The sequence below is a fragment of the Mesocricetus auratus genome, unplaced genomic scaffold (genome assembly GCF_017639785.1).
Source record: "Mesocricetus auratus isolate SY011 unplaced genomic scaffold, BCM_Maur_2.0 Super-Scaffold_100013, whole genome shotgun sequence".
NCBI classification, from domain to species: Eukaryota; Metazoa; Chordata; class Mammalia; order Rodentia; family Cricetidae; genus Mesocricetus; species Mesocricetus auratus.
Genome location: NW_024429196.1, coordinates 41528173 through 41539816, shown reverse-complemented (window position 1 = coordinate 41539816; position 11644 = coordinate 41528173). Strand labels below are relative to the sequence as shown.

Sequence of the window (11644 nt, the reverse complement as noted above, 5' to 3'; positions counted from 1 at the left end):
TATATTCTGGGGGATCCAAGCAGAGCTGTAACAACTTCAATGGAGAACTCCCCCTGCTAGAGCAGAGTTGTTTGGTAAAACCTTTCCCTGGATCAGGGATGTAAGCTGCTATACTTACAGTAACTTTGTGGCTCCCGACTGCCAGGATATCTTTCTGTTCTACCTGCAATGCTTACAGTAGGTTTAGTCATGTTGTAGTGTACCATAGGTTTAGTCACTGTGTAGTGTACCAGATTCCCTGCAGATTCCGTTCCTGAGTTTTTTAGATTTAACATTTTATTTTGTGGAGCTACTCAGCTTCTCTATTTTGTCCTCAAGACCTGCTAGTTTTTTTTCCTCCCCACAGGATCCCAGTACTTTGGTGAGACTTTTCTCTGAGCTTTTTGTTTTACTTGTTGAACTCATTTGACTTTTATTTCAATTGAGCTTTTCTTCAAAGAGTCTGGTTTTGGAAATTAGTTGCAGACACTATTCTACTCATGGAAGATGTGTGGTAATAGAGCCTGGTCCCCTGAACACCATCCTGACAAAGGAAAAGGACATCTCAACTCTACAAAAATCTTGTGCTTCTTGAACATCATACATACTTCCAACTGAAAGATGACAAAGAAAAATTAGATTTGAAATCATATTTTTCAAATCTTGAACTATTTTTATTATTTCCTTCAACTGTGATTTTGCAGTTCTCATTCAGTCAAGCATTTGGACATATATACTCCGAGTATTTGAAATTATTTTTGAAGTCATTGTACATTAGCTAGGTTGCTTTTCTTGGGAAATATTATGTTGGGGATGCTAATTTTGGGAGTAGAGTTTCTTGGTATGGGTATCTGCACACATTTATTTGTTCAATGGGTATTTGGATCTTTGTTTTCTTTTAACCCAGCTTGTCAGGTTTAGACTAGCTGAGTGGTGCTTGGTTTTTATTCCTAGAGCCACTTTGTTGATGCTTGAATAGCATGTCAGGAGTGGTTTCAGCTAGGGTTAGGTGCCAACTTCTGAGCCTATAAGTAAACCTTTAGTGTTACAGTATGCCACATTTTTTTTCTGGTAGAGGAGGCCAGTCTGGGAAACTGTATGTGGGATTAGCTATCTATGTTTTCAGGTCCCCTCTCCCGGCTCTCCCCCCACCCCCTTCTCTCCTTTTCATGTGTATGGTTGTTTGTCCACTGTGTGTGTGCAGTGCCTGCAGAGGTCAGAAGAGGGCCTTGGATGCCCTGGGACTGAAGTTACAAACAGTTGTGAGCTGCCATGTGGGTTCTGGGGTTGGACACAGTTCTTCAACACCTGAACCATCTCTCCAGCCCTTCTACTGTGCTTTTTATTTGACACCGAATTGTTCATTTTCTAATATTCTTTCAGTTTGGTATTTGTTTAGCAATTCTGTCTCTTTAATGAATTCCATTCTCTTACTCTTCACTGAGTTCACCTGTTAATTCTGTGCTCCTTTTTAATGCATTCAGGAGATTATGCAGACCCTCTTTTATTTCTTTGAACATATTATACTTGTTTTGAATTCCTGGTCTGGAATTTGTCTGAGTTTCTTTCATTCTGGGCCTTTACTCTGAGATTGATAACCTTTGGATGAAATATTGTGTTTGTTTTTCATGTTACTTTTTTTCCTTGGGCTTTATGCATCAGGAGTTAGATCATTAGTTTTCTTCCTTCCTCTCGTCTTTCCTTTTCACCTTTCAGTTGGAAGTATTTGTAATGTTTAGTAATGTACGCTTTGCAGTAATTGTCACTATCCCCCACCCCTGTGAAAAAAGAATAATAGTTAAATATTATCCTCTCCTTAACTGCTAATTATCGATGGAACAAAGTGATATCAACAGTACTCTGAACTGATTGATTAGTTACAGTGCATATTAATAGAAAGAAATAGAAATGGGAGACTAGTAAGTAGTATTGGAATGATAGAGTTAAATTAAGCATAGGAGCATGTCATAACAAGGTGAGCTGTAGTAGTAGGAAGTGGTAGGAATGAGACAATTTTGTCCAAAGGAATGCTGTGAAGAGAGGCAATATGCCATTGGTATGTAGAACAGTCTGGTTCTTTGAGCACAGAGACCTTACAAATCAGGGTAGACTCTGCTTTTTGGGAGAGGAAAAGGCAGAAGGAAAGTAGTTGGGGAACAATACAGGGTAGCAGCAGAGCAGGGTCAAGTTCCTGTGCTACAATGACATTGGGCATTAAATAGAGATAAGATAGGTATGGAGGAGGACTAAGGTGTGGTGATGGATACTGGAATGATTATTGGCTTTGTCTTGACTTTATTGAGTTCCCAGTGGAGGTGAGGGAATTAAAGGACAGGCACACAGAAAAGCTAGGATTTATTATGCAACAACTCAATCTCAGAAAGTTTATTATGTATAGGGCAGAGGGAAGGGGAGGAGTTATCTTTGTGGGAACAATTTCAGATTGTAGTCAGGAGGAATCTGTTGTAGGTGTTTTGTTTTGTTTTAATTATTGGCTGTTTGGGGACCCTATGGAAATCTGAGTCTCACATTGGTATGCCAAAATGTTGTTGGTTTTTTCTTTTTTCTTTTTCCCTTTGTGGGCTGTCACCTAGCTCCCAAGTAAATACATGACAACTTGTTCTTACTTAGGAATGCCTGGCCTTAGCTTGGCTTGTTTCTAGCCCACTTTTCTTAAATAGTATCGTGTGTACCTTTTACCGCTGGGCTTTTACCTTCCTCTATTCTATATACCTTTCTTTCCTTCTTACTCCATGGTTGTCTGTGTGCCTGGGTGGCTGGGCCCAGGTGTCCTCTCCCTTTTCTCACTCTCCCAAAAAAAGGGGCCATCTTTCTGTTCAGCCCCCACATGCTACACTTAGTTCCTCCCTACTACTTCCTGTCAGCTAATTGTTGACTTAACCCCTGACCCCAGGTTAATTTTATTTAATCAAACAAATGTAATGTCTTTTGCATTGTGAACAAAAGCAGCCGAAACAAATGTAACACATCTTCACACAGTAAAATACTATTCCACAACAGGAATCTATAGCTGCTGGGCTTTCATATACTGACCAGAAGAAGGCTTTGCTATCCATCCCTCTGAGTCACCCTGGGGGAAAGGACTTGCTATTCCTTTGGGTTCCAGGTATTGGGTACTTGATGTGGCTGTGCCTACACTAGCAATAAAAATCACTCAGGACTTGATCCACTCTTTCCACATTCACACTAACTGGGGCTGTGAAGTCCTCTGTTGATAGGTGATTGTGTTCTCCCATCTGAGTCATTGAGTAACTGGATTATCAGTGCTGTTCTGGCTGGTGGGCAGCATCTCATAGGCAGAGTCCAGATCTGGTCACACCTGTTAGAATTCATTACAGTACTTGAAGTATATTCTAGTGAAAAGTTTCTTTTGAGCTCCTTATGCAAACGGTGGCATTGCACCTCTGTAACTCTTGATAGTTTCTATATGCTGCTTTCAGTTACAGCTTCACCTTATTGAGTGCCATGCAGATGTGATTAGAGTTTCTTTTCCAGTCTTGGAATACTCTCTTTGTCTTGTTTCATAATACTGAAATACTAGTCCTGTACCATTTACTCTGAGTTTTCTGAAGTGAAATACTGTGGTTTACATGCTACAATAGGCTCAAGTCCTAGCTGAGGTGTTTCAGGCAACATTCATTGGGATGGCATAGTGTGAATTTGTGCCCAGTTAAAAGTGTGCGTGTTGTATGCTCACAACCAAGGTTGTAGTGAAGCTGCACAGTTTCACTGCCAGAAATCCCTCTTATGTGCTACATTTGATTTTGAATTAACTTCTGGTTGGTACACCTTCCAGGACCCTCTAATGTTGCAGTTCACAGTTTAAAAGGCTGGGGTTTAAGCTATCATGTATTGTAGTCCTGGTCTATTGTTGTGAAGAGACACTATGAATGACCAAAGCAATTCATATAAACAGCATTTGATTGAGTGCTTGCTTACAGTTTCAGAAGTCAGTTCATTATATTATCATGATGTGGAGCATGTCAGCATGCAGGCGCTCATGGTGCTGGAGAAGCAGCTCAGAGTTCTACATCTGATCCATAGGCAGAGAAAGAGAGAGAGAGGGTGGGTGGGTGGGGTTAGACCCAGCATGGGCTTTTGAAACCTCAAAGCCCACTCCTAGTGACACACTTCCTCCAACAAGGCCACACCCCCAATCCTTAGAATCCTGTCAAATAGTGACACTCCTTGGTGATTAAACTTTCAAATACATGAGCCTATGGCGGTCATTTTATTCAGACCACCTCAGTTTGTAAGTATAAGTTAAATTCTGTGTGAGAATGACTATGGTACAGAAAAAGAACCTTAAGAGGCAGAAGCTGCCAGCATCTATAGTCAGGAAAAAAGTAGGGAAGCGGGAATGGTAGGGGGTATTTTTAAGAATATACTTAATATTGTCTCATAGACATTGAGTTTTTCTTGTTCTAGTTTTGTAAAGCATGTTTGTTTTCTAGAGTTAATCTCAGTGAGTATATGAGCTTATGGGCACAGGAGTTTGACTTGCAGGAAAGATAAAATAGCAAGATACCAGCACTTGCTCTTCTAGTTTACCTGTCTACTGTTTAAAAAAAAATATTATTGTGTGTTTGAGTCAATCGGTATGGAAAGGATACGTGAAACAGCATTTTTGACACGCTTACAGGTTGTGCCATTTGGGGCCAACATTTTGTAAAGTAAGGTTCTAGAGAATGTGCCATCAATAATTTACCAAAGGGATTAATTTTAGATAGCAATGAGGTAGAGTGTAGGTGAAAAGTAATGTAGTTTGTGTGGGAGAAGATATGCCTGATAAATCTTGAAACTGAAGTTGTGAGCTTGAACAAAGTTTTTAAGGTTTGTAGTAACTTCTTAGAAGAAAAGGAAAGTGAAGGACTTGGGACATGCAAAACAAAACAAAAAACAAACAAAAAAGCTGAACAGTAACAATTGGTTTGGTTATGCTGTTTAAATAAATGGAGCCCAGAGAATATATCAATTGGATAGGGTAGATTAAGTGAGAAGGTGGGTGAAAGAGAAAAGTAATTTTGAGGATGAAAGAGGACAGTATGATAGGCTAAATAATGTTCCCCTAAGATATCCTTGTCATACTCCCTGGAGTGTGTATATACAATATGTTGTGGCAAAAACTGTGATTAAAAACTACTTAGATAGTTCCTGTATGATTGCCAGGAAGTTTATACAAAGGTGACTGTAGGATTGAGTCAGAAATGCCATGTGATGATGATACAGAGAGGAAAGAAATGATGCAAGCAGAGGCCTTGAGTGATGGATGCCTTGAGTAAGTGAAACTGGGAAAGGTAAGAGGACAGATAATCTCAAGAGATTGTAGCAGAGATAGGTGGTTTAATTTTTCCAAGCTCACTGGATTTTTGTCTCTCTAGAACTGTAAGATAATTTGTGTTGCTCTAAGTCACTGTTTAAAGTAGCTTCGTTACAGCATTCGTAGGAACTATTCATTCAGAGGGTATGGCTATAAGGGAATGTAGAGTCAGAATTTAAGATGAGGCAGTTTTTGAGATAACATGTGTTTATCAGGAAATGAAATTTATAGCCTGGTTGAGCAGATTGAGAATAGTAAAATTAAAAATAGAGAATGTTAAAAGGAGGAAATATTAAGAGGATGATTTATATACTTCCTGAATCTTAATTTCAGATGGTGCTGGATATAATAAACTACACGCACACCCACCCATCCACTACTCACCCATTCTGATATAACCAGTAGTTTGAGTTCCTAGTAGTATAGGTTAGATAAGGTAGATGATTTTAAGAGTCTCCCACAATTCTGTTGTAAATAATTAGTAGAGTGTTTACAGCAGTGCATAATAAAGTACATAGGAACATCATTTGTTGTTGTCTGGGTTTTTTGTTGTTGTTTTATTTGAGACAGTTTTTGTTGTTGTTTTATTTGAGACAGTGTCTGATTATGTGGCCCTGGCTAGTCTGGAACTCACTGTGTAGACCAGTTGTCTGGCCTCAAACACACACAGATTTTTGCTTGCTTCTGTCTCACAAGTGATGGAATTAAAGGTGTGTCTCTTGTCCAGCTGTCTAAAGTTTTAACTTAGGTAAGAAATACTTGAGAGAGACCTTTAGGAATACACATACATAATTTAAAATCTAAATAGTACATTTAATAGAAAAATGCAGGGTTTTTTTTTTTTTTTTTTTGACAGGGTTTCTCTGTATTGCTTTGGAGGCTGTCCTGGAACTCACTCTGTAGACCAGGCTGGCCTCAAACTCACGGAGATTCGCCTGCCTCTGTCTTCCTAGTGCTGGGATTAAAGGCATGTGTCAGCAACAACCATCGACAAAAATGCAGTTAAAAAGAAAAAAAAAACAAACGAATCTTACTTAATTTTGTTAGCATAACAGTTTCTACTTTCATTCATTTTTCCTCAAATGTCATGATTTCATTTTAGTTTATGGCTCAGTAATGTTCCATTGTGTTTTTTTTAACCCATTGGTATGCTGATAGACATCTAAGTTGGTTCCATTTCTAAACTATTGTGACTACTGCAGCACTAAACACGTTGTGAAAAAGAAATAATAGCACTTAACATGGCAATTTTCAGTTTGGCAATCATTTTCATACCTCTCTTGAGGACTTTTTAACAAGCTTTTAAAGTAAATGTACTGTTAGAATTCCATGAGGACGTAAGAAGCAAGGCAGAAAAAGTAGACTAAGAAAGTTGGGGATAATGGCTGCTGTGTTGGATATTTATTACATGAGCTTCTGTGTTTTCTGTCATCCCAGGAAGTTATATTAACAAATGATGCTCAACATTGGGTATTCTTTCAGCAAAAATAGTTTTGGAAGCTAAAGATTTAAAATATTAAAGTATTTTGGCTTAAGACTTGGCATACCACTAGGCTAGTGAATGTTTTAGAAAGAATGAAATCCAACTTTCTCATTGTTCAGGAGATCACATAGGTGAGGTAGATTAAGGGCGCTCACAAAGGATGCTTAATTAGTAGTAATAGGGAACCCTGAAATGACAAGAATCATACAGTGCTGTTGGCATGATGAAAGCTGTGGAGTGTTGCAGTAGCCGTGATGGCAAAGAGAGCAAAGCTGTAGCACAAATTCTAGTTCTTAATATTAAAAACTCAAGCTGGGCGGTGGTGGCGCGCGCCTTTAATCCCAGCACTCGGGAGGCAGAGGCAGGTGGATATCTGTGAGTTTGAGGCCGGGCTGGACCGACAGCCTCCAAAACAATACAGAGAAACCCTGTCTTGTAAAACCAAAAACCAACCAACCAACCAACCAACCAACCAACCAACCAACCAACCAACCAACCAAATAAATAAAAAAACTCAGTCAGATATTGGGGTTTTTGCTAAAGGTGGCCAGCCATTAGAGAGTTCTCACCTCTACCAGTGCTCCAACCAAAGGGGTAATCTTGTCCGCAGACTGCATCTCTCACTTGTCTCCCTCTTGCCTTATATCCCTCTCTCCACCCAGCCACATCGCTCCTTGTCTGTCTCCATCTCCTCAGTTCTGGGATTAAAGGTGTATCACTCCAAGTACTGGGATCATCTTGGTGTGAGCTCTGTTTCCCTTTAGACTGGATTAAGTTCCTGTAGTCCAGGGTGGCCTTGAACTCACAGAAGTCCTTCTGCATGTGTCTCCGCGTGCTGGGATTAAAGGTGTGTGCCACCACTGCCTGGCCTCTATGGCTAACTAGTGTGCGCTAGCTTTACACCCTGGTCTTCAGGCAAGCTTTATTAGATCATAAACAAAATATTACCATACAAAGAGTGTAAGATAATCTAGTATTAAAAAATGCCTTTTAAACTTTTGTTTGTAATTGTGTGTGTGTATGTGTAGGGTATCTACAGGCAAATGTAATACCCATTGAGATCAGAAGGGGGCTTTATCTCCTGGAGCCAGATGCTTGACTTTGGTGCTGAACCTTTGAGTGTACTGTATGCTCTTAACCACTACCACCCCAAAACCATCTTTTCAGCTCCTAAAGATATCTTTTAACATACTTAAACAATCAATGAGTTGGGCAGTTGTGGCACACCCCTTTAATCCCAGCACTTGGGAGGTAGAGGCAGGCAGAGTTTTGTGATTGGAAGCCAGCCTGGTCTACAGAGTGAGTCCCAGGATAGCCAGGGCTGCACAGAGAACCCTGTCTGAAAAAACCACAAAGGAAAACAAACAAGCAGTGGCTAGTTAGTATGTGTTCATTGTAGATTCAACAGAATAGAACTATCAGAACCCATTTTAATTGTTTACTCTTGTGCACACGCATGCGCGTGCACACACACAGGCACACAGACACAGAGGTCAGAAGACAGATTGCAGAAATTGGTTCTCCTTCCACCTTGTAGGGTCCTTAGGGCTTGAACTCTTGGTATTCAGATTGGGTGGCAAGTGCTTTAATACTGAGCTGTCTTGTCAATCCAAGAACAAAAATTTACAAAGAAAAATATTATATATAAGAAGGCATTTTAGTAAGATTTTTATAGTGTAATTTGTTATAGGTTTGAAGATGTATTTCTTTCTTACCCTCACAACTGTATGCCTGAAGCATCAGTAAAAATGGTAATGCTTTTGATTATGTTCGACAAAACTGTTAGTAAAAATGACCTAAACTTGAGTTTTGTTTTTTATATCAAATTTTAGATTATCAAACTATGTTAGTTGTAAATAGTAAATGTATCGTTGGAATTTGCTGGCAACTTAGCAGAGTTTGAGAGTGTATTATATACAAATTTTATATGTGTATTAAACAGGTAACCAGAGTCGTGATCCTAGGAAATACATTGTAGAAAAATTGCTTTATAAAAGCCTCTGCTATTACCTATGATGAGATGCCATCTCTCTGCTTTCTCTTGCTGTACATTGGAATCTATCTGATCAGGGAATACAAATGTGACTTACATTTGGTTTGTTTGGAGTTCAACCATCTGAAGTGAGAAGAAAAAATGTAGCCATTTCCTAATATAGTGTTTGCAGGTTATTTTACAATCATTTTTCTTTGCATTTAGTTAATTGTTTTCACTCCTTTTATGTTTATCTTAATAGTTGGTATGTACAACTACTTAATGTGTTATAATATTTTTAAAATTAGTGTTCTTATTATTCTGAAATAATTACATATATTTTTATGTAAGGCATGGGGACCGCGTATGCAGTGATAGCTCAGTGCTGAAACAAGTAGGCCTTATTTCTACATTTGTTTTGAAAGGATGAGGGAGAAGCAGGGTTTTAATTTCAATTTATCCTGAGTCTAGTAATTTTGTTTATATCTTAGAATTATAGAATGTTTGTAAGAATGTCCTTCCACATTGTAATGACACCAGCCATAAATAGAAATGCCCTATTCTTTTGTTTCTGCTAATTTTCACTGTGGGTTCTTGGAATTTCTTGTTTCCTGTAATTTCCACAGTTTCTTCAGTATGGTTTGTCTACTTGGTAGTTTATTGTGTTAACTTGTCCTATTTTAGAACCATCATTTCTACCCAAATCTAGCAAGAGTTCTTTTTTCCTCTGTTCAGTGTGTTAAATTGTGCTAACCTGCCTCCTGTAGAGCTAAAATTTGTGAATTTAATACCTAGCATATGACTTATAACTAGTTAAGGCTCCAGACAGGAATCCAGTTTAAATGGTTGAGACTTTTTAAAAAGACGTTTCTAGTATAGACACATTTTTGACAAAATATTTAGGTTATGTATGTACATATCCAAGCCTGTATGTATGTGCACCAGGTGTATGTGCGGGAGCCAGTGGAGGTCAGAAGAGGGAGGGTGTCAGATCCCCTGGAACTGAAGTTAGGGATGTTTGTTAGAAGAGTAACAATAAGGGAACTCTGAGGTATCAAAAATAGGACTCATGGTGGTAAAGAGAAACAATTTGTGTCAGAAAATGTGACTGTAGGGAGGGGATGGAAAACTTACAGGATGCTGTCCTTTTTTGTTTGTTTGGTTTTCCCGAGACAGGGTTTCTCTGTATTGTTTTGGAGGCTGTCCTGAAACTTGCTCTGTAGACCCAGGATGCTGTCTTTGGTTGATCCTTTCTGAGTTAGTAGTGATGGCCTGTTGCTGTCCTTTGTTGTATTTCTTAAGAAGTTTTTGTTGTTGTTAGTTAGTTTGTTTGTTTTGTTTTAAATCCTGCCTTATCTTTGAGCATTCATAGGCCAGAGAAAAGGAAGAATATTTTGAAAAAAAATTGTCATCTAGTATTTTACTTAAAAACAATAACAAAATTCTTCAGAGATGCTATATTATTATTTTGAAATCAATTAAATTTGTTTAACTTCAGAGATTGAAATTAGCACCCTATAAAGTTTAATTTGGTACTGACTAAATGTTAATTATTTTCCACCAGACGGTCTGCCAAATCTCGAAGCAGAAGCCCATACTCATCTAGGCACTCAAGGTCTCGTAGCAGACACAGGTTATCTAGATCCAGAAGTCGTCACTCAAGCATTTCTCCTAGCACACTAACTCTCAAGAGTAGCTTGGCAGCTGAATTGAACAAGAATAAAAAGGCACGAGCTGCAGAGGCAGCAAGAGCGGCAGAGGCAGCAAAAGCTGCAGAGGCAGCTAAGGCTGCCGAGGCAGCTGCCAAAGCTGCGAAAGCCTCAAATGTATCTACCCCTACCAAGGGAAACACAGAAACTGGTGCCAGTGCTTCGCAAACAAACCATGTGAAGGATGTGAAGAAACTTAAAATTGAGCATGCACCTTCTCCTTCAAGTGGTGGAACCCTGAAAAGTGACAAAGCAAAGACAAAGCCACCCCTTCAAGTAACAAAGGTAGACAATAACTTGATTGTAGATAAAACCACCAAGAAAACAGTTGTTGGGAAGGAAAGTAAAGCTGCTGCTACAAAGGAAGAACCAGTATCTACTAAAGAGAAAACCAAGCCACTCACACCGAGCGTTGGAGCCAAGGAGAAGGAACAACATGGGGCTTTAATGACCTCTACATTACCACCGTTACCTTTGCCTCCCATGCTGCCTGAAGATAAAGATGCTGATAGGTAGGCACAAACAAATTTGAAATTTGTTAGTAACTGTTCAAAGAAAAATGAAACTTTAAACTCAGAGATGATTTAACTCCCTGATTTAGCCTTCACCAAAGTCTTTTTATTTTGCTGTTTTTGGGAGAATGGGTAAGTAAGGAGGTTCAGCGGGCATTGCACGATATAGCCCTTGGCTAATCTGGAATTTACTGTATAAAACAGGCTATCCTCTTAGCTCAAGAGATCTGTCTGCCTCTGGCTCATGAGTGCTTGGATTAAGCACTCCCACACCCAGCTATAGCTTTTTCTATCTACACTGTCTCTTACTTTTCCTCTTTCAATGTGTCTTTACTCCTTGAATGGGTTTGTATGTTTTGTGGATATGGATTTTTTTTTTTTTTTTTTTTTTTTTTTTTTTTGGTTTTTCGAGACAGAGTTTCTCTGTGGCTTTGGAGGCTGTCCTGGAACTCGCTTGGTAGTCCAGGCTGGTCTCGAACTTAGAGAGATCCGCCTGCCTCTGCCTCCCGAGTGCTGGGATTAAAGGCGTGCGCCACCAACGCCCGGCTATGAAATTTTCTTACTATTACTGCTACTACAGACATGATTATGCTAGTAAATTTCTGCCAGTGACTGATTTAAGAACAAAAGTGTATAAAGGGGAGACAT

At 39.2% G+C, this 11644-nt stretch overlaps 1 protein-coding gene across 4 annotated transcripts in view; it reads left to right on the top strand.

Moving 5' to 3' along the window:
• Cdk13 (cyclin dependent kinase 13) overlaps nucleotides 1-11644 on the top strand; it is a 90081-nt gene that overhangs the window by 22372 nt on the left and 56065 nt on the right. For all 4 annotated transcript variants that reach the window (XM_040755632.1, XM_040755630.1, XM_040755631.1 and 1 more), the window contains exon 2: nucleotides 10340-10996. In XM_040755632.1, coding sequence (XP_040611566.1) covers nucleotides 10340-10996 — 657 coding nt within the window. The remainder of the gene's footprint in view (nucleotides 1-10339; nucleotides 10997-11644) is intronic.